We start from the raw sequence: 26,783 nt of genomic DNA on the forward strand, positions 1-26,783 counted from the left end.
CTCGTCTACTGGCTGTCAGTAACTTCAGACCATTGGATACTACGGATTGTCCAAAGGGGCTAGTCCTCTCGACTTCACCACACTCCGAGGGCCAGCCTTGCTTTCATAGCATCTCTCTCCCGAGACTTTGGCCGTGCAGGCCTTGAAAGCCAAGGCAAACCGAGGTGTTTGCTCTGCTACCCCAACAGATAGGGAATCTAAGAGGCTGGATACCTTTAGGAATCAGATCTTCTTTAACACCAGTTTGGCATTGCGGTAGGTGAAGAGTGCATGTGTGTTTTGGGCTGATACAATCACACCTTGTAGGATTCGGTTGCACAGCTGCTGCCCATGCCTGCCAAAGAGGGGTGAGTGATTCTGATTTAGGCATTGGTCGGTGACTGGGATGCAGCAAAGTTCACCGTTCAGTGTGGACTGGACACCACTGACTCACTAGGCAGTGCCATGGCCTCTAAGGTTTGAATCTGCATGAGTTTCTGAATACAGATTGATATAGAGAAACAAACGACTTGGCTACAGTAATATCATCAAACGATTAAGGACACAACCACGCCCCCTTTTCCCAAAATGTACCTACTAAGGAGGATTACAACCTAATTGAGACATCACCAGGTCCTAATGAAAACCCCATAATGACTGCGGGGTTGAAAACGTGTGGACCTTGGCATTTGGGACAAGACATCCTCCGAGTGCTCGGGGAGAAAGCCCATTATTAACCCCCCCCCCTCCTTTTGACAACACTAATAATTACAGGTCCCAGAGCTGTGCACACAGGCAGGAGATATTACACATTTAGTGTCTGCATAGCGTGTTTATTCTCTGCCCAAGTGTGATTGTTACCTTTGAGTTAAGGACTGGTGTCCTACGTTGAACAATTACTTGTGTATAATTTATGCATTGTGTACCACTTGTTGATGTTTTATGTACACCTGTGAAATGTTTGTCAGCAAATTGTTTAATGTTTGTCAGCCAATTGTTTGAATTTGTTATCCTTTATGGTGACATGACACAAATGTATCAAATTTTTCTAAAAAGGAAAATAAAAAAAAGTTATAAGAAAAGTGGAATAAATCGCACGAGCTAGTGGATTCATGACATCGGCTCGTTAATTGAACAATTTCTCAGAGAATTATAGCAACTAGATATTTCATTTTATACAAAATATTAGAGGTCCCATCTAGTTTGCTTATGGACCCAAGCCTTCCATAGGTTTTCACTTCATGGCCTCTAAGGTGGCACTCCACGCCATGCCTGGTTGAGGTTTACTTGGTTTTCAGGGGATGTCCAAACGTCTCTGATAGACATTCCATTTGACTGCTCCTGCAGAAAGGCTGACACAGAGCTGGTTGAAAAGCCTTCCCCCCTTCCCCGCTTCCCCCCACCCTCCACACACACACACACACACACACACTCCTCAAAACAGCCCAACCATCCCACTGGTGCAGGACCAGTCACCACCCGCTCCAATGGCAAAGGATAATCTCCGACAATTGGATGCTCCAAGTCATGCAGTAGGCTTATATCCTTCTGTTTCTGGAACCATGCCTACCTTGCCACCGTCTACTGAATGGCAGACGAAGGACCGTCTTTTTGCTCCGTCAATGAATGCAGGCCAAATCGAGAGAGTGCCAGCAACAGAATTATGGGGTGGTTCTTGTTCCCGCTACTCTGGGGTACTGAAAAAGGACAGGCCTCCACCCTATTCTAGATCTTCGCCCTCTCCGCGACTTTCTATGGAAAGAGCAAATCAAGATGCTCACATTGGCTCAGGTTCTGTGTGCTGTAGACTCGAGAAACTGGATGGTAATGTTGGACCTTCAGGGTGACTATTTCCTTATTCCCGTCCTGCAGGCCCACTGTCCTTACCTTCGATTCACAGTGGACCAGGAGCATGTCCAGTTCGCTGAGCTCCCCTTTGGCCTCACCAGCGCCCCTCAGGTGTGCACAAATGTGATGGTGTAGGTTGCGGCTCAGCTGTGGAGGTAAGGGCTTCCAATATTCCCCTCCTCCCAACTATGGGGAACGTTCTGCATTCTCTGGGTTTCACTATCAACATGCTAAAGTCAGATCTGACTCCTTTTGAGATGCTCCCTTTCATCTGCGCCATTTTGGACCCAGTGCAGTTTTGTGCCTATTCTCCGGAATGAAGAGTCCAGGATATTCTGGGTATGATACCGATGTTTCAGCCTCGGACCTGGATTTCGGTGACACTGAATTTGAGGCTCCTGGGATTCATGGTCTTGTGCAACCTGCTTGTGAAGCATGCTAAATTGAATATGAGGCTCTGCAGTAGGATCGGAAGTCTCAGTGGGCACAGCATCAGGAGAATCTTTTCGATTTGGTCCTGATTTAGGAGAATACCAAATATCTGCATTGCTGGTTGTTCAACTGCAGTAAAGTCAACAGCGTACCTCTCTCCCTTTCCCACCCAGAATTGACTGGGTGACACATGTATCACTACTGGGATGGTGTGGCCACCTGTGGGAGGTGGGGATCAGAGGACTCTGGGCTCCAGCAGAGAAGATGCTTCACATAAACCTTCTGTATCTCCGATTGATTCACTTGCCATTAAAGGCCTTCTTTCCTACCATAAAAGGAAGGCTGATTAAGGTGTTCACAGACACTACTGCCATGTGCTACTGCAAAGAGCAGGATGGGGTGGGGTTGTGAACCCTGTGCCAGAAGGCTATGTGCCTCTGGACTTGGCTGAAATGGCAGGATATCTTCCTAGTGGTGTAGCACCTAGTGAGATCTCTAAACACTATGGCAGACTAACTCAGCCGTCTATGTGTTGCTGTTCATGAATGGGGGTCTGAATCTGAAGGTGGTGCAGGGTCTCTTCTGTGTGTGGGGAGGACCATACTTTGACCTGTTTGCCACCACGAGAACACACACTGCCAGCGCTTCTGTGCATTGGAATTTCCAAAGTGGCTTTTGTATGGAGACCCATTCCGATTAGACTGGAACCCGGGACTCGTTTATGCCTTTCCACTGGTACCACACCTGCCATGGGTTCTCAAGATCAGGCCAACTGGGTTCAAGTCATCCAGGTTGCTCCAGATTGGGCAAGTAAGGTTTAACTCCTTAGCATGAGCATCTGTCCCCTGACTAGACTCCCTTTTGGCAAGATTTCCTATTGCAGCAATGGACCATAATTTTGCACCAGAACCTGCGCACACTCCACCTTCATGCGTGGAGATTAAGCCACAACATTTGAATACTTTTGATCTTCCTCCTAAGATCTGTAATGTCATTCTGGCAGCCAGGCATCCCTCTGCCGTTGTGACAAATTTATGGCCTGGTGTTCCTCCTGTAATATTGATCCACTTTCTGCCTCCTTGGCACGGGTGCTGTTCGTGCTGTTGATACCCTGGCAAGGCCTTGCTCTAGGCACTGTTAGTTTATCTTTCCACCATCTCCGCCACTGCGACTACTAGATCAGCCCTCATTGTTCAAGTCACCTGTTGTGACACGTTTGCATAAGGGCTTGAAACATTTGTTCCCTCTTATGCCTTTTCCCCATTCAAGCCCAATGCTGCTGACCATTAAGACAGTACTCTTGATGGCCATTTCATCAGCAAAGATGGTCAGTGAGCTAAATACTCTGAGTTACACCTCCACACACAAGCTTCTACCCAGACTAACTGGTTCTTTGAACTCATGCCTCCTTTCTACGAAAGTTGTGACTCCTTTCCATGTTGGCCACAGCATTACGCTATCCACCATTTTTCGCCCCTCCTCGTCCTTGTTTGCAGACCCTCCTTCAGGGGGATATTGCTTGGGCATCTATTCAAGATGAGGAATCTCTTTTAGAAGTCTCTTTTAGAAGAACAAGTTACTTACTTTCACTAACACTTTTTCTCATAGAGGATCCTGTGAGAAGTTGGCCTGATATATGCTGTCCACTGGTTATAGAGGGCACTCTGTATCAGTCCAAACAACCCCTTATTGGTTGTGGGTTAAAGTCATCCTTTATTGAAAGCTATCTTAGTGGTGGCTATGGAGAGCAGCCTTCAGGCTAAGTCTTGAAGGAATGTAAAGCAGCTTGTTTTACCAGTCTATAATATCTTGAGTCTCTAAATGAAAGCTATCCACACCAGGTATATATATAAAACATATGTATTTATTACTAAACACACCCTCCTAGTCTCTTTATGAGAATAGAGGTCAAAACACATCAGTTATACTTCAATAATCACAGTAAAATAGCACAAATAAACGTCAGGCCCTAGGGGCGAGCCAAACCATATACTAAAATAGTGGTATAAGAACCACAACTGAACTAGACACAAGGCCTAGAGCCTGTAGAATCGCTGGGACACCAAGGAACCACCCAAGGTAGTGACACGGGACCCACGGGGGCCGTGTGCAGTTTGTGAACACAGCCGCGAGCTCCCGTTAGCTTCTATGAGAAGTCGTGGTTAGATTTTTAAAGATTAGGGACACTTAGAAATGAGTCAGAACCAAACCCTTTTGGACTTAGGAAGTTCTAGGGCTAGTACCCACAGGAGCACCGGAGTACTCTTGTTACCTCACCCAGGGAAGCAGGGTGCATAGGTGTCTTTTGGTGTCGGTTCGCGTCGTCCATTTCAATGGGAGCTGGCGAAGAAGTGCTGCTGCTATGAAGATGCGAAGTGTCCGAAGAAATCAAAGCCTGGATCGAAGATGAGAAGAACCTGAAAGCAGAGGGAACAGTCTGGGTCACTAGCCAGTGACCAGGAAGGCGATGAGCACGATGCCCACCGATGTCTGGTGATTTCAGGTGAAAGAGGTGAAGCTTGGCTCTTCAGTCACGAGGACCAGGAGGTGTCAAGGACGACCAGGAGCTGGATTCGAGCTGTCCCACAAAGGATGTCGAGTGCTGCAGCGTCGGTGCCCGGATTTGACCCAACAAGCCTTGGCAATAGCAACCCACGCAGAAACGAGAAAGATGCTTCGGTGCAGACTAGCAAGGTCTGAGGGACTCCCCACTTGGTAGGGAGTCTGGGCATGTCTGGAGCAACCAGGGAAGCCCAAAGAAAATACAAAGTTACCCCCTCAGGGACCCACCAGTCAACAGACCAGGGATCGTGAAGGGACCTAGAGACGAAACACAAAATGGCGGCCCACGGGTCACTCTGAATGACCAGGCTGACAATCTTCAGTGGATTGAGTGCCCTTGGGGAGTGGGGGGGGGGGACGGGGGCTACAATTAAGCCCAAGCACGACTTCAGGAGACGTTGAGAAGTCAATGCACTTGCAAAAGTGCATGGTGGCCAGGAGTTCCGGTTCCACGCTACTCACGAGGGCTGCGGGTCTCAGCTTTGCCGGGGACTCGGGTCGGCCTCTGAGATGACTGGAAATCCTCATCCTGGGCTGCAAATATATCGGAGTCCAGCGGGAGCTTTGATAATGCAGACCGGCAAATTGCTTTGTTGGTGCCTGCCAAGCAGGGGGGGTCACTCCTTGACCCCACAGGAGATTTCTTCAGTCCTCTGGTCTTGAGGGGAGCGTCGAAGGTCCAGGATTCGGCTTCAGAGTTTCGTCCAGGGTAATCTAAAGTCCTAAGGACTGGGGTCCCGTACTTATACTAAGGTAGGGGGTTGGACATACTCTGGGGACCCACCTATGGGAGGGTTTGGAAAGCGCGGTGGTTACACCCATTTCCTTTGTCCAGTTTTGTGCCAGAGCAGGGGCTGGAAGCCCCTGAACCGGTTTGAACTAGACTATGCACAGGGACACCAAATGTGCCCCCAGTGCAGGACTTCAAAGCACTCAGGGAGTGCTCCCACCCAGCCCCAATACACATAAGTCTGTCTGTGACAAGAAACCTATTGTCCAGGCCTCCCCTGCCGGAGTTTCGGTCATCAGCAGGAGGCCAGACCCGTGTCTGTGGCTGCAGCATCCATGCAGCATCCATTTTGTGATGCCAGGGCTCTATTAAGTTTCTACCGGGTATACCAGTGCTGTCATGTCTCTCCCTCTTGAAGGGTGGGATCATACTCCCAGACCAGTTGTTGGTGTGGGGGTATGATTCCAAGGTGTTTGACACCAAACACGACATGTTTCGTGCAGCCAGTCCAAAGTTAGCATTTACCGTTTGGTTATAATGCACGTAAGAGTATTTGGTCAGGCTGCACTACTGACAACCCCGAAGAAGAGATTCCGAAGGCTGCAGAGGGGCTCAGCTCATGCTTGGGCACCCCCTCACATATAACCAAGCATCCTGCCTTCAGGATTGATAAGGCCTGCCATAGGGGTGACTGATAGGTTTGTATGTGCAGTATATGGTGAGATGTAGTGAACCTATATCTCAGTAAGGGGTGCATGCACCACCTTACTCAGGCTGCAGTAGCAGACCTGTGGTGTCATTTTGGGTGGCTTTCCAGGGGTGACATAATACATGCTTCAACCCCTGGTAGGCCTCTGGGGTACCTATGCCCTGGGTATATAGTATACCATATACTAGGGACTTATAAGGGCACCTCAGATCCAATCTGTAATGTACCTAAAGTACATGGAATCATTTTAGAGAGGAAGCAGCTAGGCTGGGGCCCTGAATAGCAGGGTCCCAGCCAAACTAAAGTAAAAAAACAGTGAAACACCAGCAAAAAGTGGGGGTAAACATGTGAAGCAGATCCTACTCTCCTACAGATCCATCTAATCACAGATCCCTCCTCGCTCTGCAATATCAGCTCTTCACGCTAGAGCCTGTTAAATGTCTACATACTGGTCACACATTGATCAGTCGTGGTTCCACTTTTTTTTGCAGATATACTCGCAAATTAAACTGATGTCAGCTTGCCGGTGTGGCACCTTTATAGGCACTACCCATATCAACTTCTGGTGTGGAGCCACGTGACAGCACTTTAAGGCCCTCGGAGGTACTGTTCATCATTTTTCGGAACCAGTCTGATGCCTTGGGAATGTTCTAGAGGAATCTACAGTTAGTCTGTATCAGAAAAAGTGTTATTGAAGGTAAGTAACTTGTTCATCAGGACCAAGTGAAAGGGGAGGAGCAGAACAATGCTTGTAGTAGATACTGTGTGAGCTTGACAGCTGAGGAACCTTTTGTTTATACAGTTAGGAGCATGTCGCATCAGAAGGGGAGATCCTATCATGCATTCATTATGAACGCATCCTTGAGCCCTATTCTCCCCATGTAATCGGATAAGGATTTCTCTGAGAAACTGTCCCACACTAGAAAAGAAATTGATTTCTTGCCATGCTAAAACCAAATCTTGGAATGTTCAAAGACTAATTCAGAATCAGACTTGTCACACTTGGGGATAGAGGAAATGTTTTAACCCTACACCACAAATGAGGCTGTTCATCAGGGGCCAGGCTTCCCAAGTTTTATAAGTTGTATCTGCCACAAGGAAATGACTTCTGTGCCGGGCACCAGACACTGCCCACCCAGTAGCAAGTGAAGTTAAAAAAAAAATAGATTCAGCTGGCAGTAGGGTTTGTAGTAGTTCCTCGGTCGATGTGTTGCAGATTCCCTAGCACTCCTATGCCAATATGACTGTATCACATGGAGGGAATTAAACCACTTAGTGAACAACTTTGTCAGCCTTTATGTAAACAAGCTAAAAATATTATGCAGTAGGTGGGGAAAAAAATCCAAACTTTTGCATAAGAATCATGTTTGCGCCTGATACAACCCTTACCAAGTTTATATCCGCATATTAAGGTAGTATGCATTGATATTTCTTAATAAGTTCCAAGTTTGGCAGAATGCTAGAAGAAAAAAAAACACACTGCCTTGCCATGGGAGCCATTCAAAACCAGCACCCTTTTTACCCTGGGACAATCAATCAGGGGTTGGTGAAGCGCGCTACTCACCTGTGAGGGTCTCAAGGCGCTGAGGGGAGGGTAGGGCAGCTCCAGGTCAGTCGAAGAGCCAGGACTTGAGATCTCATCTGAATGAGTGCAGGATACGAGAGCGCCGTATTCCTAATGGGAGAGAGTTCCAAGCTGTGGCAGCGGTGTAGGAGAAAGCTCTTCCTCCTGATCTGGCTCAGCGGATGCCGGGGACCTCTGCCAGGGCGAGGTCCGCTGAACAGAGGTTCCTTGTGGGTGCGTGGAAACTCATTCTGTCCTTGAGGTAGCTGGGTCCGATGTTGTTGAGCGCTTTGTAGGCGTGTGTGAGTAGTTTGTAGGTGACCCCCTTCTCGACAGGGAGTCAGTGGAGTTCTCGCAGGCGAGGGGGGCCATGTAGATGTTGAACAGGGTGGGGCTCAGGGAGGAGCCTTGGGGGACTCCGCAGATGATGTCCGTGGGTTCGGAGAGAAAAGGAGGGAGCCTAACTCTGAGTCCTGTTGGAGAGGAAAGAGCGGATCCAGTTGAGGGCGGTTTCCTGGATCCCTGCGTTGTGGAGTCTGGTGGTCAGTATGCCATGCAATACGGTGTCAAAAGCTGCAGAGAAGTCCAGGAGAATGAGGGCCGCGGTGTGGCCCTGGTCGAGCAGCATGTGTATGTCGTCGGTGGCGGCGATTAGGTCTGTCTCGGTGCTGTGGTTGCTCCGGAAGCCGGATTGGGAAGTGTCTAGGATGCAGTTGTCTTCGACGAAAGTGGTCAGTTGGGTGTTGACGAGTCTCTCTGCTACTTTGGCCATGAAGGGAAGGAGGGAGATGGGCTGGTAGTTCTTTAGGTCAGTCGGGTTGGCCGATGGTTTTTTGAGGAGGGGCTTGACTTCTGCGCGTTTCCAATCCGGGGGGTAGGTGGCCGTGGACAGGGAGGAGTTGATGGTGCGGGATAGCTCTGGAGCGATGGCCGAGGAGGCTCTGTCGAAGATATGGGGGGATGCAGGGGTCCGTGGGGGCTCCTGAGTGAGTTTTCTTCATGGTGGTGGTGATGTGATCGATGCAGGCGGGGGGCCAAGTGGTGATGGTAGGCATAGTGGAGATGGTGGTGGTGAGAGTGGACGTATTCGTTGGTTCGTTGAAGTTGACGTAGAGGGTCATGATCTTATGGTGGAAGAAAGTGCTTAGCTTGTTGCAGAGATCTTGGGAGGGGGTGATGTCTGAGGCTACGCAGGTGGGTTTGTTGAGATGAGTGATGATCTTGAAGAGTTCGCTGCTGTTCATTGCGTTGGCGTTGAGCTGGTGGTAATTCCTCATGGCGCTTCTATAGTCTGCGTGGACTGCCGGGGTCTTCTGGTTCCTCCACGATTTCTCGAGGCGTCTACAGGTGCGTCTGGACTCGGAGTTCCGTCGTGAACCAGGCTTCTTTCGGAGGGCGTATGATGGTAGCTTGTCTCAGGGGAGCTAGTTTATCTGCGCAGCTGGTGATCCACCTGTGGAGTTCCGCTGTGGCCGCTTCAGTGTCGGTGAAGGAGGCGGGGGGGTCCAGAAGGAGGGTGGAGTTGAGGAGTTCCGCGGAGATCTTGCTCCAGCTTCATCGAGGAGGGCGCGGAGCTATTCTGGGTGCGGTGCCGGACGTGAAAGTGAAATGGATACAGTGATGATCGGTCCAGGCGTGCCCGGATGTTAGATCCTGCGGCGAAAATGGGGTCAAGAGTTTTTTTTTTTTTTTGTTTTTTTTTTGTCCTCATCTCACCATATAGCACCTGCAATACAGAGCAGTAAGCCAACTATGGACCTGAGCTCCCCCTGGCGTCTGCATTTTGCATTAGCTATAGACCTACCCAGGTCAGCTTCTTTTTTTGAAGCTAGGTGTAATCATAGGACCTGGGGGTACTAGATCAATCTCAAATCTCTACCCCAACTTAAGAGTGGTGACCAAATGCTAATTTCCAGACCATCCAATTGTCCGATATCTAATCGGGCTGCACTAAAGGAAGCCCGCAACCATTTTTCGTACAGTGGGGGTGATGGATCTTTCCACAGCCTGCATATCTCCCTTCTAGCTATAAGGATTAAATACATAATCAGACCTTTCTGTTTTGTAGACATCCAGTTCATCGAGTTCTTATCAATTCCAAAAATTACTAACGGGAGACTCAAGTTGATCTTAGCTTTGAGAATGGCATGGAGTGCATATTCTACTTGCTGCCAGAAAGGCCTTAATTTCACACACTCAAAAAAAATATGTAAATCATCAGCCGGGGAGAATTCACATCTTGGGCATTTTGCAGATACTAGGGGAGCAAACTTGGCTATTTTCTTGGGGGTGTAATATAACCTGTTTATAACATAAAAATTGTTCTTTTTTAACGAAGCAGGTTTGATAGATTTATATAATATAGCCAGTGAAAGTTCATATAGCTCTTCTGCAACATTGTCCAGGGCTGACTGGTTCCAAACCATCTGTTGTGGGGGAGACTCAATTGTAGCGTTTTCCAAAAGACTTTTGTACCAAAGGCCTACCTCTTTTTTTGATGAGATTTGTATTTTGCAAAAGAGACTCAATTTCCCAATTTCCACCTATATGCTCTCTCTGCGGCAAACCAGGAAACCAGTTGGAGATATTTAAACTTTGAAAAAGAGCAACCAATTCGGGACTTTAACACCTCCCAAGGATGGACACCTTCTGAAGAAATGAAGTCAGCCCAGGTCATAAGACCTGCATCCTTTATAGGTTTCGCAAGGCTGTCTTTCAGGCAGGCGGGGATACCGGGGGAATCCCAGATTGGAGCAAACTCGGAATAATAACAGATTCCCCACATTTTCCTGATTTTATACCACCCATTTAGGGCTGTTTTTAATATCTTCAAGCGTACCTTTTTGAAAAACCTCGGGGCTCCAAACTTGTATAGAAAACCCCTTCCTCCACCTTCGAAAGTAGCCATTTCTTTCAGGATCATCCCCCAGTTTGAATCCCCCAGAGAGATAAGTAGCGCCCGAATATTTTTAAATTGGAATGAATGGGAGTACAAAGACAGATCAGGAAGAGCGAGGCCTCCCTTCAGAAGTTTTCGCCTTAGCTTCTTCCAGGAGAGCCTTGTGGTTTTATTGGACCAGATGAAGCTGCCAATCTTGCCTTGAATTTTACTAATATCTTTGTTAGAGAAACTAAGAGGGATGGTACTAAATAGATAAGTAAATTTTGGCAAGATTACCATTTTTATCAGGTTAACCCTTCCGTATATGGTTAGGGGTAAGTTCTTCCATCTTAAGAATGATGATCAATCTCATTTGACACTTTTTTCAGATTAATCCTCGGGATATCATCTAAATTACTCACTATAGTTACCCCAAGATATCTAAATTCCTTACTGATACGGCCAGCCCAGTTCTCGATGTTCCAGCACATCACCTCCGTTTTAGATGAGTTGTAAAGATAACCTGAAAAGACTCCAAACTCATCCATAATTAACTCTACTCTAGGGAGTGCCTCACTTGGGTTATTAGTATATATGAGTAGGTCATCTGCATATAGAAAATGGGGCCAAGAGTGTGACCCGCCGTGTGAGTGGGGGATTTTACCAGTTGCTTGAGTCCCAGGTTGGAGACGTTCTCCAGTAGAGCGTTTGAGTCGGGGTCCTGGTGGTTGTCGAGGTGGAAGTTTAGATCTCCGAGTAGGATGTAGTCCGTGGAGGTGATGGCGTGGGATGCGGCAAGTTCAGTGATGGCGGTAGTGGGTTTGGTGCGAGGTCCCAGTGGTCTGTAGATGAGCGAGCCTCGGAGCGTGGTCCTGGGGTTGGTGTGAATCTGGAAATGGAGGTGTTCTATGTTGGGAAGAGTGGTGTTGGTGTTGGGAGTGGAGAGTTTGAGGGAAGTTTTGTGCGCGATGGCGATGCCTCCTTGTAGTGATCAAGTCCACTCGGTTGTGATGATTTAGGTAGGTTTATTGGAGATGGTACAAGATCACAGGGAGACCATAAGTAGGCCAGATAAGGAACCCCACCAGGAGCAGCCATCTCTCATTACTCAACTGTCATTACTCACTGCAGAATCCCAACATTCTGACAGCATCATAACATGAACATTCCACTGGTGGTAGATTGGCATTGCATCAGCATAAGCAGGATATAACATATCTCCCTTTCTTATACGGGAAAACATAAAGCTAGAAACATAAGAGAAAAACCTGAGAAAGTGAAAGCAAAGTGATTATACAAAAACAAGGAGAACAACAATCATAAGAAAAGCAGTGTGAGAACAACCATAGAGAAAAGCAACCAGAGAGAAAATAAGAAACAGAGAAGAATCAAGCATAGAAACCATCCTCCCTTCTTACACAACAGCGAAGAAGAAAAAAAAACAACAACGTAAGAGAAAAGGATAAAAGAAAACACAAAAGACTGCCCCAAAACATACCCACTGGCCAGAACAGGAATGAAATGGAGGCTGAAATTGTAAAACGAAAAAAACACAGGGCAACAGATAGCGACACACGCAGAGGAAGATAACACGAAAGAAAATCCAGAATCCACAAGAGACACGAGAAGAAGACCTCAGAAGGAAACAGAAAAGAAGAAAGAAACAAGAAAAATGAGGAAAAAAATATAAGGTAATTCCCCATCTAAACACCACCATCTTAAAGCAATGACAAAATTGTAATGCAAAGATAACCGTGCAAAAACAGCAATAAAATATAATATCAACAGAACCTAATTAGCAATGAAAATATGAAAAGCATTGAAATAAGGTATAAACCTAAGCTAAATATGTGAACTTAACTGCATGGGTGAGAACCCACGACTGATCTCTTGGGAAAGAGATGACTTGTGCACCAAACTGGGAAGGCTCCCCATACACATGTAAGTGTAAGAACAAACTTTGTGTGGAAAAGCCACACCGTGCACTGAAGTAATGTAGCACATATGAGTAGGTACTCATGACATATTCCAACCAATGAAAGGAATATTTGGGTAAGAACCCCTGATAATGCAAAAGGACTGAAACCTTTGCATGAAATCCCTGTAAAAGGGTCGAACAGACAGTGTTTGGGTCGGAACCCACACTTGTGCAATAGGACTGAAACCTTGCATGAGAATTGACAGTGCTTGGGTAGGAACCCATGTACTTAATGCAAACGGGCTTGCAAACACCCTTGCATAGCTCCCAGGAGTGAGAATCGAGTTGTGCACAAAAAAAAAATACACCCTATGTAGAGTAAAAAGACAAGCGAACTAAACACATGAGAATTATGCGTACAAAGAGCAAATGGGACTGTCAAGAATTCCTGTCATGCGAGGGGAGGAAAACAGTAACCAGCGAAAACGGACTACATCTCCCAGGATGCTTAGCGGTTGAGAGGTTATGTAAACAGGAGAGCTGTTACATAACTCAAGGAAAACACGCCCTTATGTAAACAGGAGAGCTGTTACATAACTCAAGGAAACACGCCCTTATGTAAACAGGAGAGCTGTTACATAACTCAAGGAAACACGCCCTTATGTAAACAGGAGAGCTGTTACATAACTCAAGGAAACACGCCCTTATGTAAACAGGAGAGCTGTTACATAACTCAAGGAAAACACGCCCTATAAAGGGAGGAACCGGGAGGTACAACGCTGTCGGATATTGTGTTTACACCGACGTACCTGCTTAGTGAAGAGCAGTGTTCCGGAGTGGTGCTCCAGTAAGGCAAGAACGGAGGTAGGTCGAGTCGTTTCTCCCTGGGCCGTGTCTTGCCCCATCGTCACCTGTGAAGGACCCGGAAGCTCTACCGGATAACCATTGAGCTTCGCTTTTTGACTCGGCTGAGTCAAAGCGCAGAGGCGCTTTTGCTGGTTGGAGTCGTAACTCCCAGCCCGACCAGAGATACAGGGACTGCCAGCTGTAACGCACACCAGGAGGTGTTTGCTGCGTTACAGACTCGGAAGTCCACAGGATCGATCGAGCGGCTGCTCTCGGTTCAGTCTTCTTTGCTTGTGATTGGGGTATCGGTGACGCATCACCAGGAGGTGACTCCGCGTCCCGGTGCAGTCTGAGGAAGAGGTTGAGCGGCTGCTCCCTTCAGGTAGAGACCCCGGCTGGGTGTTTCCCTGACTCCTCGATTCTCCCCAACACTCTTCGTGCCCCTCACAGCCTACCGATTGGCATTGTCGGCCATTTCATTTCTGCCCTCTGTTGGCATACGCCGGGATCGGCGTATATGCAGAGGACGGTTAGGACCATCCGTGCTGTGGGCTGGTAACGTACTTAGCCTGGAGGATTCCAGTGACTATAACCTTTGTTTATTCCTTGTACTATTTTTGCCTTCATTAAAATAACTAAACCTTCACAAGTGGTTGCGTTCTCATTATCGTGTCTGTTAAACGATCCTGAGACGTTCAGGGCGTTACAGGGACTTAAACCCATTGCTGGCAAATGGGACTAAAACCCATTGCGATCCCAAAGTTGAGAGACAAATGGCATGCACACAGTGAACAATGGACTAAATATGACGTGTACCCTGACGGTATGTACCTACGGGATGAATACCTAGAGTCCATGAACAATATTGACATAAGCAATCATGCGAAACAATAGCATTTGAAACAAAACGTAAAACAATAGAGGTGTGACACACGCCGGTGAGCGATCTCTCACCCGAGCACAATGCCTTTAGAACAAACCTTCAAACTCGAACGCGCTAACAGCATAAGTACAGATGGTTAAAGGTGGAGTTAATAACAATTGGCATACAGATACTGAATGGTGACACGTTGACCAAAAAGCTTCCAGCTTGCAATGTTTGAAATTATCACAAGATGGCAGCATAGCGGTGAATAAAGCTCGTTAAATTTCAAAATATCAGTAGATGGCTCAACAGAACTGGAGAAAAGAAATATCGCCTCCAACGCCACTTGTTAAAAAAAAAAAACGAGTCAATGCATTATTTCAAACTCACAGGTGCTCCGATAAGACAGCTGATCCTATGCACCCAACGTTATGCTGTATAAAAAAAAAAAAAAAATCCGTTGCTGTTGGCGCTGCAACTTCGTCACAAGAAAAGGCTTGTCTCCACAACTTGTGGCACAGAAAAACGATCCGACCTAACCCAAAAGAAACTTTATTGAACACACAGCATGTGGTTGGCAAAAGATTTGAAGAGTAATGAGCGTGGCTGGCACACGGCTTGTAAACCAAGGCAAAGAAGAACCTCAAGATGGCGGAACGTAGTTTACGTTCAGCCGAGTGGCTCACATCACGTTTGGGCAGCAGAGCGTCTATCAGCAGCTAAAGAAGATGTCACGAAGGAACCTTAAACGATGACAGAGGTAAGTTGCCCGCGCTGGAGCCAACTTGAAGAAAATTTGAATGGGTGGCTCGCGCTAGAGAGACTGTATTTCCAACTGTACCATTTATTGAAAACCACCATAGAATTCCATAAATGGAAGCATAAACATCCCACGCAGGTAATATGGTGCCGGTCATTGTCACAACAGAACTGCCATTTTTCTCCCCATGGGTGTTTAAAATGTATTCCAAAAAAAACATGCACACAAACCTTACATTCACTTCACTTGAGGCTAAAAGTGGAATAAAGTCAATGTGCGCAGATCAACTTCACCCAAGCTTAAGAAACGCTCTGTTGTGCCTAAGAGTGTTCTCGCCCTGGAAAGTGCGGGACAGAAACGGTAATCCAAGAGACAGCGAAAAACAGCAGAGTCCTTGGTAGTGACATAAAGGAAACACGCAGGATGACCAAATAAAAGAAAAATGCCAGTCTGATGGCACAGCATGCAGCACTCTTCTTCCCCAGAGCATAGGACAGAGACGTTGAAAGGCTTGGAGAGCGTCAGGGTTACCTTCAGTGAAAACACAACACAGGACACAGGCGCTGAAGAAAGGCAGGCTTACCCTCACCACATTGAAGGCACAGCACATGATGCTGACACAGTACACGATGCAAGAGTTGACAGTCACATACGTTGGCAGGCTTGAAAAGTGCCAGGTTTACCCTCACTGAAGGCACAGCACCTCCCCAGACTTAAGAAGGCTTACCCTCACATGAAGGCACAGCAAAAGACGAGTAGCAATAACTCTGGAGTTTAGAAACCCAAGACTGAATGGGAAGCTGCAGAAGTAGAACTCCCAGACGCTTTTCCTCACAGAAACAACTGGCAGACAGGTAGTGGGCGACCGATGGGAGGTCACTGGTGGGGTCAGGATGCCAGTTGAGATAACTCGAGTTGAGTTGCTGGAGGATGATGTATTTTTGAAGTTGCTTGAAATTGAAGTTGCTTGAGGTGACAGAAGTAGGTTCTTTAAGTTTAAAATCGTCGCCAAAATACTGTAGTGATCAAGTCCACTCGGTTGTGATGATTTAGGTAGGTTTATTGAAGATGGTACAAGATCACAGGGAGACCATAAGTAGGCCAGATAAGGAACCCCACCAGGAGCAGCCAGCAGGCAGCTCAGCCCAGTCAACTGTCATTACTCACTGCAGAATCCCAACATTCTGACAGCATCATAACATGAACATTCCACTGGTGGTAGATTGGCATTGCATCAGCATGAGCAGGATATAACACTCCTCCTGGGCGGTTCGGGCAGTCCAATCTCTTGAATTTGTAGCCTTCAGGTATAGCCGTGGCGATGTCCGGTCCGGAGCTTGCGTTTGTCCATGTCTCGGTGAAAAAGGAGACATCGGGAGTGAGAGTGTCCAGTAGGTCCCAAATCTCAGTGGCGTGTCGGTGGAGGGACCGGACGTTCAGGAGGATGCAGTGGATGGTGTTGGTGGCTGAGGCGGCTTAAGGGGTAATGCGTGTGGCTGTGTCCGCGTTTGTCATGGAGAAAATGCTATGGCAGTGCGCGCATGAGAAAGCTCCTTGAGTGTTATGAGGGGCAGCTTGTACGCAGAGCTGGCGGTAGCTGGGTTTGAGAGCGTGGAGAGTGGTGCTGGTGTAGCGTTAGGGGCCTGGAGGGCCAGGGGTCGTGGCGCTGGGTGCGGTCCAGGCGCGGACGGGCACAGACGGGTTTGCCTTTGGCGCGCCCGCTGCACGTGTCCGCTGCTCGACCGTGCAGCGGTCGCCGTTATCAAGGGGAGGTGGGCAGGATCAAGGAAGAGCGGGCGGGAGTCTGGAGGGGGCGGGGCTAATGGCGAGAGGTGGCAAGGCGCTACGGTGCTGAAATTACTGAGTGCACAACCTGTAAGTGAAAAGGAGAAAGAAGCACGAGCACACACAGTAAAGAACACAACACACAAAAACCACAAGCGCTGATGCCAGGAGCGTGCGAGTACGATGAACATGAAAACCTGAGGCAGAGTCTGGAGCGAGGCTCGAACTCTGCTGCTGGGGTCAGAAGAGGCTTTGCTTGGCTGGCGGAGCTGCTGGGGAACGAGCTGCCTGGACAGAGGTCTGATCAGCACATCTTAACAGACCCTTAAATCTTTTTTTGCCACAGGTCGTCTATCCTTTTCTAGTCAGCCTTAAATTACCTTTTTCCCCCACAACCACAGTTGGCAGAAAGGGCATGGCAACTGCTTGTGCTCCTGCACAGCTACACCTGGCCACCCAATTTCAAAAGTTGCCATTGCCTTGCGGATTTTAAAAAGCATTACAACTTGTATGCCAAAACAAAAAGCACAATACACTGTGTCTAGGACCTGTTCTGCAAGGAAGAAAGGAGCCGCTGAAGTGGTACCTTGGCAATTTCCCTTTAGCAGATATCTGTAACGCTGCTCCTTGATCATCTAGCCACACATTCATCAATCATTACTTTGTGTTCATTCATGCCCAACAAGAAGCACAATCAGACAAACGGTACTTAAAACATATGGTGCAAACAAAATCATTTACTTAATCGGTTTGCAACTTGTAGTGCTGCAGACCTACAAGCGCCCTACCCTCCTTCCCAGTTGTGAGGGCACAGTAACATGTATGTATCCTTCATTCATGCTCTTTTGCTGCTTCACATGCATAAAAATAGTTAGTATCTCCACGTTTACTCTTACCCTTAGAGGAAAACTGAAGTGGAGTCTGTGTCCTGATATATAAGAGGTTATAGAGAGTGACATCAAAACTAGCACTCGTCCTCGGAAGAAAAACCATTGGTAGCTTTCTGGCCCCAGTGCAAGTTGGCAGGAGTATGGATAGCATCTACATCCCAACAAGCAAACCAATTGTTACTCATAGGTGAGGTTTTCCTTGTAAGGGATAGGAACTGTGGACAGGGACTGCACTAAAATACACTATACACATTCCTCAACTGGACATAATGGCATACATCCATAGATCCATGGTCATTAAACAAGTGAGAGATAAATCCCCTCTAAGTGAGACATCACTACAATTTTTGACCAATCTGCAATACTTTAAAATCGATACCTAAATATAACGTCTCTTTAACCTTTGATTTTGCAGGTAAATATATGTAAAATATAAACACTTAGAATTTTCAAATCTTGTGTGTGCACGCACACACCCTCCTTCTTTCCCTCCCCCTCCAGCCCTACGTTGGTGCTAACCTCTTTAGTTGTAAGGGGCTGGCACAGTGTAGATTAACTCCATTGCTTTTTTCATATTAATATGTGCTGTGTTCAAGCTGCATGGAGAGAGGGCAAGGTGGGCCCCTGGTATAAGGGGAAACATGATGTTTGGACTCAGACCAGACTCCCATTGTCATGTCTCACCAGATTAAGGCAGAAATTGTTCAGATAGTGATACGGGAAGTAGCCAAGGCCACTGTTTCACCTGTTCACAGTGAGCTGTTTTGTTTAGTTCTGTACCCAACATTGTTTTTGCAGCTATGTTATTACAATATGGTACTGGGGAACGTTTTTAAGGGTACATAATTCATATTTGACAATGTAGTAAAAAGTTTGAAAGCAGACTGGTAAATGGAGCACTACTTCCAATTGAACTGTAGAAAATATAGGCTAATTAGAGGTCAATTTTGACAATAGTAATACTTTGTTTTTCCTTCTGTTTGTATAGTTCTTTAGTGAATACGAGAAATTGCTGCATTCAGAAAACTATGTTACAAAAAGGCAGTCACTCAAGGTAAGATTTTTTTTGTTGTGTTGGTTTATGTACTCAAACCACTACCCTTTTTCTGACAGTTAAATACGTGGATTTGGTCATCCGTGGATTATGTGCGTGCCTGTGTTTAAGCTATGCTTGTGCAACTCCCTTAAATCATTCACCTCTGACTATGTATGTATGGAACTTATTACATAGGGGAAACCTAGCTACAAAGCTGTACATGAATGAGGTGTTAAAGCTGAGATTAAGACTTGGGTCACTGCATCTTTTAACTAAAAGGTCCTCTCTAACATCCAATAAGTGATCTTTTATTAGTATAATGCTTTATTATACTTGCCAGCACTTTAGTTGTTTCATTTTTTTAAGAGCTTGCATGTTTATTAGTATAATGTGAACTACTATCCAGAGAAGACTTTACAACCAGTCTCAAAATCTTTCAAGTAGTTTTAAGATAAAATCATTTGTGAAGCTTCTAAAACCCGCTCTTTATCTCTTCTTCCAAGTTCTTTCTGGGACTACCTTAAGTGTCCCAGAACTTTCATCGAAATAAGACTGTCTGTAAAAGCAAATATTTCTCCTTTAGGGCATTTGGGGATAAGATTCGATTGACAGTCTGATAGTTGTGTCACTGCTTTGAGCTCTATGAGGTCTGAACAGATCCGGACATGAACCCTACATGGCCAGATGTGTTGGGGAAATATATTACTGAAGTAAACCTTTTTCTTAACTGCCATAGTAGTCTGCCCACGTCTTTAAGCTCCGCATGGGTATTAGTCTGTATTATTATCCTTCCCAGTTTTTCACCATTAATCATTTCTGGATTCACATGCTGTGCAATATTCCGACATCTACTGGTTGGATGCAGAATAGTCTCTTCTGGATTGGGTGTGAAATAGTCTCTTCTGTATTTTTATTTCTAGGCACTGTCAATGTCGTTTAACATTTTGTGTTCCTGTCCATCTCCCAATGATGTCAGACCTGTGCCATGGACGCCCTGAGTGAGGTCTCCATCTTCAGATTCTTTTTTCTCCTTTGGGTCTGGAAGCATGATTGGAAGCTTCACAGAGGAAGGAGAATTCAAGAGTTTTCAGAGAAATGTGCAGTTTTTGAGGGTTTGCAGCACACTCCTTGTAGGTTTTGCCCCAAATGCCATCTTAAGTTCTCTCAGAAGGATACCCATAAGGTGTGCAGCCTTTGTTTGCTGAGGGATCATAATGCTGAGGGATGTACTGGATGTACCAAACTTGAACCAAAAATGTTGAAGAACAAGGAATAAACAGAGGTTGGCACATTATGAAATGTCGCTGAGGGATCTGGGGTTGTCTAACGATGAAAAGACACACGGAAACAGAGTTGGTGCAAGGGGAAGGCTCTGATGTTGAGGCGGTCGAGAATGAAAGTTTGCAGAGAAAGCCAGCGAAGGACTCTGATGAGAAAACCTGGGGTAAAACTACAGGCACGTACTGAGGTCTAGTTAAAACCGCGAGAGGAGGAGCACATTTAGCTGGAGCTACATTCAACATATCAGCCACCAGGGGAAGAAGTCCTCTTCTACTAAAAACATAGGGGTATCCCAGAGCAAAGGCCAATACATCAGTGTTGAATCAGCGGAATGGTGACAGGCTTATACTCACTGTCCAGAAGATTATGTTGAGTCATATACTCAGAGCCATCACCATCCATAATTTAGGACTGTATAAAACCATCATCAAAAAAACAGCAGACACACATGGGGCACAGCTGGAAGAGGAGCAAGCAGAATAATGCTTCTTGCTGGAGATGTGGTTGGTGAACCAATTTCTGCCGATTCTACCCAGTGAGCTAGATCAATTATGCAAGGCTTTCAAATAACAGGCATCAGCCAAGGTGAACAGCCAAGAGTTGGAAAACATTTTTTAATTGTGCCAACATTGTTCTTGGGTGCCTTTTTTATATAATGGGAATTGCTGTGGCAGACTCCATCATAGTGCTTGAGGCACGTAAATGAGCCAATGCCCACGTAACAGTGCCCCTCCACGTTGAAAAGGAAAGTAAGAGGGTGAATATGTTGAGAAGAAAAATAAAAAGCTCCACTACATTTCCGTAGCCACAAAAAAATGTGAAGACATTGAAAACTTTATTTTTGGACTTGGCCTTTTTTTGCACGGTCATCCCAGAACATTTTGCTTTCCTCCTGTGTTTTTTCTGAACTGTTGGTGGTGGTTTTAGGACTCTGGGCCCGTTATCAATGCTGTTCAGTGCTGAAGTGCTTGGTAAGATTGATCTACATCTGTTGGGCAGATTTAATTTACTTATCAGTCCCTTGTACAGTGGTATCTCGTATACCTAGGGCCAGTAACTTAAATGCTACTGGTGGGCTTGCAGGGCTGCTTGTGCCACCCACCAAAGTAGCATTTCAAACCTGTCTCAGGCCTCTGCCACTGCAGTGCCTGCGCGTGAAGTTTACTGCCGCTGTGACGTGGCACATAAAGTGGTTGCCATTTCTGTGACTCCCCTTTCACTACATATCAGTCACCGCTAAGGTAGGCCCTAGCTAACTTTATGGGCAGGGTGCTGTGTAGGTAAAAAGGTAGGACATGTGCCTTAGCTGTGTGGCATGTCCTGGTAGTGACAAACAGCCTATTTGCTTTCTCACTGCTGTGAGGCTACGCTCTCATAGGGATGCATTGGGGATTCCCTGATATATGCTTGAGTGGTAATTCCTGACATGAGAGGGGTAGTGTGATCAAGTTTATGTTTGGAATAGTGGTGAGAAATGCTGCATACTGGTGTTCGCGGATATATTATCACTAGATAAGAAATGCCACTTTTAAGAGTAGGCATTTCTGTGTGCTATGTGTCTTTGTGACTGCCTGTTGTGTATTGACTGTTGGTCCTTGGAGTGACAGGGGCTGGGGAGGTGCAGTGGCTCCGGAGAGTCTGGATGAGTGATAGGCTTAATAGGCCTGATCTGCATTTGAAGTGGTGGGAGAAGTAGCACTTGCGCCTGAATAGGTCTGTGCCTGCCTTCCACAATGAATGACCCACCCCCCTGTGGTTTGTCAGGGGCCAAGGTTTACACCTACAATGGGGAGTATTCTGAACTGTAAGGCTAATTTTAAGTGCCCCCAGAACTGGCTTGGACTGGGTCCAGGGCCCTGTACTAGGGCAGAACAAAGACTTGGTGGACTATAAATATTGGAGCTGTGACCCCATGTTTTTGTACTTGTTTGAAACTAGTAGAAGAGGACTGCTGGGCGCTAGGAAGAATCGCTACTTGGACTGACCTGCTGCCAGCTGGCTGACCCTGTGTGCTGGGCTGCCTGTGCCGAGCTCTATCCTGTGTGTCTTTCGGGACTTAGTGCCAGGTGGGTGCTTTATTGGTACATTGAGTGTGGTGAGTGCTTCCCTGCAGTAACCGGGGAGGAGCACCTTTGGCTCTGCTCCCTGACCAATGCGGGTGGAGAGTGCTGTTGTCGTGTCCTCGAAAAAGTAGCCCAGCGCTCTCCTTTGTGGCCAAGAAGCAGAAAGGTAGAGCAGGGGTCAACGGAGGGCTCTCCCTCCCGTGTTTTTGCCTTAGTGCTGATAGCTGCAGCCGGGGCTCTGCTGCGTGGCCCTCGGCTGCCACACCACGCTAAAGTCGACAGACTTCACTTGGTATGCTATCGGCCCTCTCGAGGCCGGAAGTCAGGCAAGAGACGCCTGGTCATGGGCGGGGCTCCCGGGAGAAAGAGGAGAATCCTGTGTGCTACCTGAGCCTTTCTGTGGGCAGGGCTGGTGGCACGATCGAGGCAGAGGCTCTCGGCCTCCATGTGCACCCTGGGAGGAAGGAACTGGGTCGGCGGAGGCACCAGGACCCCACTTTCCCAGGGCCCAAGCGACCCGACCACGGGTGAGGCACTGTGGTTGCACTTCACTGGAGTACGAAGGTGAGGCTGCCCACTTGAGCTTTTCTCTCAGCCGCCCGCGCGGCCCTGGAGGGCTCCGTAAAGGCTGCCTCGCTAGTCTTTGCAGGCCGCTGCCTTATTACCTGCTAACCTGCACAGTGAAAGGAGGGGAGCTCAAGGAAGGCCCTCCATGATATTTTCCCAGGAGTGTGCCCTTACCTGGAAATGGGCCCGGGAGCATGGTCGCACATAGCGCAGGCTATTAAAGCGATCCCCTAACAAAGAAAAGGGGTCACCTCAAAAGAGCTTCCAGGATTACTGTACTGTTGGTCGTAGGTGCACAGAGATCTGTGCCCTAAGTCTTTACGCGGAATCACCTCACTACACCTGCTATGAGAATGGGTGTGCCATCCCCTATGGCCCTGGAGGGATTGAGAGTTCCCCAAGCGTACATTGAGATTCAGATGGTGCAATGGCTTACTTTGACAGGATGATAAGTATTCCTTCCGGGCCTGCATAATATGTGCAAGGAGCGTGCTTTTGTAATATGTTCAACATTCCGGACTTGGGATCATACATCTGATGTGGTTGGTTATTCCTAATATGTGCACTATGACAAGTGTTTACTGTGGTGCACTATGGTGGAGGTTTATGCCTAATGTGGTGTGCTAAGTGCACTCTTACCAGTAGTTACTGGTTGTCCTCACTAACTGTGATGTTTACCACAGTGGTCCGATTGGTGTGATGATTTAGGTAATCCCTCTAAAGTCATGACAAGTGCCTGGTGGCACAGTGTATATATGTGATGGTGTGCTGATGTGTTTTATAGATAATACAAAGGCTATTTTTATGTAACCTTGTGTGGAGTTTCTTCTGTGGTGTGCCTAGTGTGTCGCTGCTGTGTGAGTGTGTTGTGCAAACGCTTTACACATTGCCTCTGGGATAAGCCTGACTGCTCGTGCCAAGCTACCAAGGGGGTTAGCAGAGGTTATCTTCAGCGTGCAACTCCCTTGCCCTGACTAGAGTGGTGTTTTCTGCCTGGCTTAGGCACATGCCCTATCCAACCAGAAATCCCATTTCTAACAGCTATTCACCACCTCCCACAGCAGTATCTGTAGAGTACACAGAATTCTTATCCATGAAGGCAAAATAATCACCAAAACATCTAAAATCAGTTTCAGACACAGCAAGCCAGCATCTGTGCTCATTAGCAACCCTTAAAAGACCAAGCGTGTCAAGCTCCTGCCATAAGCATAAGCAGCATTGATCAACATGCCATTCAATGGAGAAAGCCTTACTGTATCCTCAATGGATGATTCTTAGTAAAGTTGAAAAAAGTCAATGAGACAGCAAATGAGATGGCACTACAATCTAGAGGGGCATTCAGAAGCTACTTTTACCAGAAAATGTGTCTATAGAAGAGGGGGCTTACAACCAATCACCCCAAAGTCGCTTTCATACTGCAAGCTCTTGGACAAGACACACTGGTGCGGTTGCAATGCTGGAAGGGAGGGGGGCAGACTACAGCCCTTTTGAGGAAGGGCAAGAGAAACTGCGGCCAACCCGCGATGGACCGGAAGCTTAAACAAGTGACTTATCCCAAAATGTGCTGCACACAACACATCTAGGAAGTAGAATCACGGAGACATGTGGAGACCCATAACCTTCACCAAATGAACACTAAACATTTTAAAACATGAAGATTGCATAGACCTAATACAGCAGCCGCCACAAATCAGGCCAGAGACAAACATCTTGCATCAAGGATGAGGAATGGTGATTACAACACTATGTCAAAGACCAGGTAAACAAATAGGCAACAGAGCAGGTACATGGATGGAAAAAAAAAGGATTGTACTTTATTTACTTTCTGGTGCCCAAAGCGGCCGAGACATTCAGCCCAATTCTAGACCTGCGGAACTTGAACAAGTGCATAAAGCCTAAAAAAAAATTCAAGATGACAATACTTCAAGAGGTTGTTCCTCTATTACAAAAGGTGGACTTTATGGCTACCATAGACCTCAAAGACGGCTTCTTGCACATTCCCATGAATGCAAGGCACAAGAAGTTCTTGAGGTTCATTGTGAAAGGGATAAAATACCAGTTCAGGATAAAAACAAGAGTTTTACAAAGTGTTTAGCGGTAGTTGCAGTACACTTGAAGAGACTGGACATACACGTATACCCATACCTATACCATTAGTTTGTAAGGTGGAAACAGTCACACAGTGTTGAGAAAGCTTTAACATAATTATCAACATGATGCATGACCCGGGTTTCTCTCTAAACATGGTAAATTCATCCCCAACTCTAGAAAGGGGAAAAAAATGACTGGGGTCGAGATTAAATCCACAGCCTTCCCTGTGCAAAAGAGTCTTGGCTATAACAGAGGGGGCAATCTCTGACAGTGAGGAAACTACTGGGCATGATGGTTTCTTGCATTACAGTAATCCCCTATGGCAGGCATCATATGAGGCCTCCCGAGAAGTGGCTGCAAAGTCAGTGGTCACAGGCAGCCAAGAGTTGGGATGATGTAGTGGCTGTCACAGAGTATATGGACTGGAAAATACAGTGGTGGAGCATAGGAATATCCACGTAAACAGACCTTTCAACTCCCATGCGATAACCATCACAACAAATGTGCCCCTTATGGGTTAGCATGAACATATGGGGAAGTTGAACATCAGGGGCTTATGCAGCCCAGTAGATGCAATACAGCACCATAAATGTGTTGAAACTGAAGACGGTCTCTTTTAGACATGAAGGCCTTCCAAACATGTATTGAAGGAAAAACCATTCTGATACAAGTAGGCAATCTAATCACAATGTTTTACGTCAACAAACTATGAAACCTGGCCACAACCATTGTCCCGACAGGTACAAGCAGTATGGAAATGGCCATACAGAGAAGGATTACCATAATAGCTATTCACATACCAGTGATGCAAAATACCCAGACAGATAGGCCGAGCAGACAGGCTGAGGCCTCTCTCAAGAATTGGAACTAAAGTAATGGATAGTAGAAGAAATCTTCAGGCTATGGGGCACACCACAAGCCGGGCTCTTCAAAACCAGAGACAATAGAAAATGTAAAAACTTAGCAATCAGGTTCCCACTCCACCGCTCTCTAGGGAATGTAATGTGAGTGAAATCGCTTTTCCACCAATCCCGCCGGTACCTCTTGTACTTGAGAAATGCCGTCAAACATAGGTGACACTAATCCTGATTGCTCCCCAATGGACTAAGCAGTCATGGTTTTCAGACCTAGTAGAAACGGCACTGGACAGAGCGATATCAAAAAAACAAATTGCCAGCTCCACAGAAATTACTTGGGTATAACTCCAACTAACCTGCTGGGGGATAAATATGCATATGTGAATACCTACATGATAATATAGGGAATTTGCCAGTTAACGGGTATACTACCATTACTTGGACTGTAGCCGGACTGGCAAATAAAAAGGAGTCGCTGGGCTGGGCAGATTTTATTAATAAACATGATTTGTTTACAAGAAACCTGGAGTATAGATCATGTACATTTTGAAGGGTTTACCTCCTTTGATCTGCCTGCATCACCCTCCTCTGCAGGCAGAGCTAAAGGTGGGCTGCTAATTCTTTTGTCAAATAAATTGCCTTTGGTAGTCAGAAGGGTGATCAAAATAGGAAATCACTCGCTGATATTGTGGATGAATTATAAAGACGGGTGGGATGTTTTGCTGATTAATTTTTACAATAATATCTTTGATTCAACTCGCCATAATGTAGTACTTGAATTAGAGAAGGGGATAGATAACTTGGTTAAAGCAGTGAATGCTAACTTTGCAATTGTATGGGTCGGGGATTTTAATTCACCAATATGCCCACTATCTATGACTAAAGTCTGTTGGTTTAAGAGCGATGAAGGGAATGATTGTATACACTTCCCGTACAATATTTATGGAGATACCCTAAATACAGTATTGGCTAAATATGATCTTGATTTAATGCAATGTGCACAAGATAGGAATGGTAGGGAGATACCAACCTTTATCGGAAGAAATGCTAATACTACAGTTGATCATGTTTTAGTATCCGCAAGTATTGTACACCTATGCTCTACCCCGAGGATTGCCC

General features: G+C 46.5%; 1 protein-coding gene across 6 annotated transcripts in view; it reads left to right on the forward strand.

Moving 5' to 3' along the window:
* Window positions 1–26,783, forward strand: part of CAB39 (calcium binding protein 39) — a 220,185-nt gene that overhangs the window by 145,776 nt on the left and 47,626 nt on the right. For all 6 annotated transcript variants that reach the window (XM_085635004.1, XM_085635001.1, XM_085635003.1 and 3 more), the window contains one exon: window positions 18,758–18,823. In XM_085635004.1, coding sequence (XP_085491130.1) covers window positions 18,758–18,823 — 66 coding nt within the window. The remainder of the gene's footprint in view (window positions 1–18,757; window positions 18,824–26,783) is intronic.

The sequence above is a fragment of the Triturus cristatus genome, chromosome 11 (assembly GCF_964204655.1).
Source record: "Triturus cristatus chromosome 11, aTriCri1.1, whole genome shotgun sequence".
NCBI lineage: Eukaryota > Metazoa > Chordata > Amphibia > Caudata > Salamandridae > Triturus > Triturus cristatus.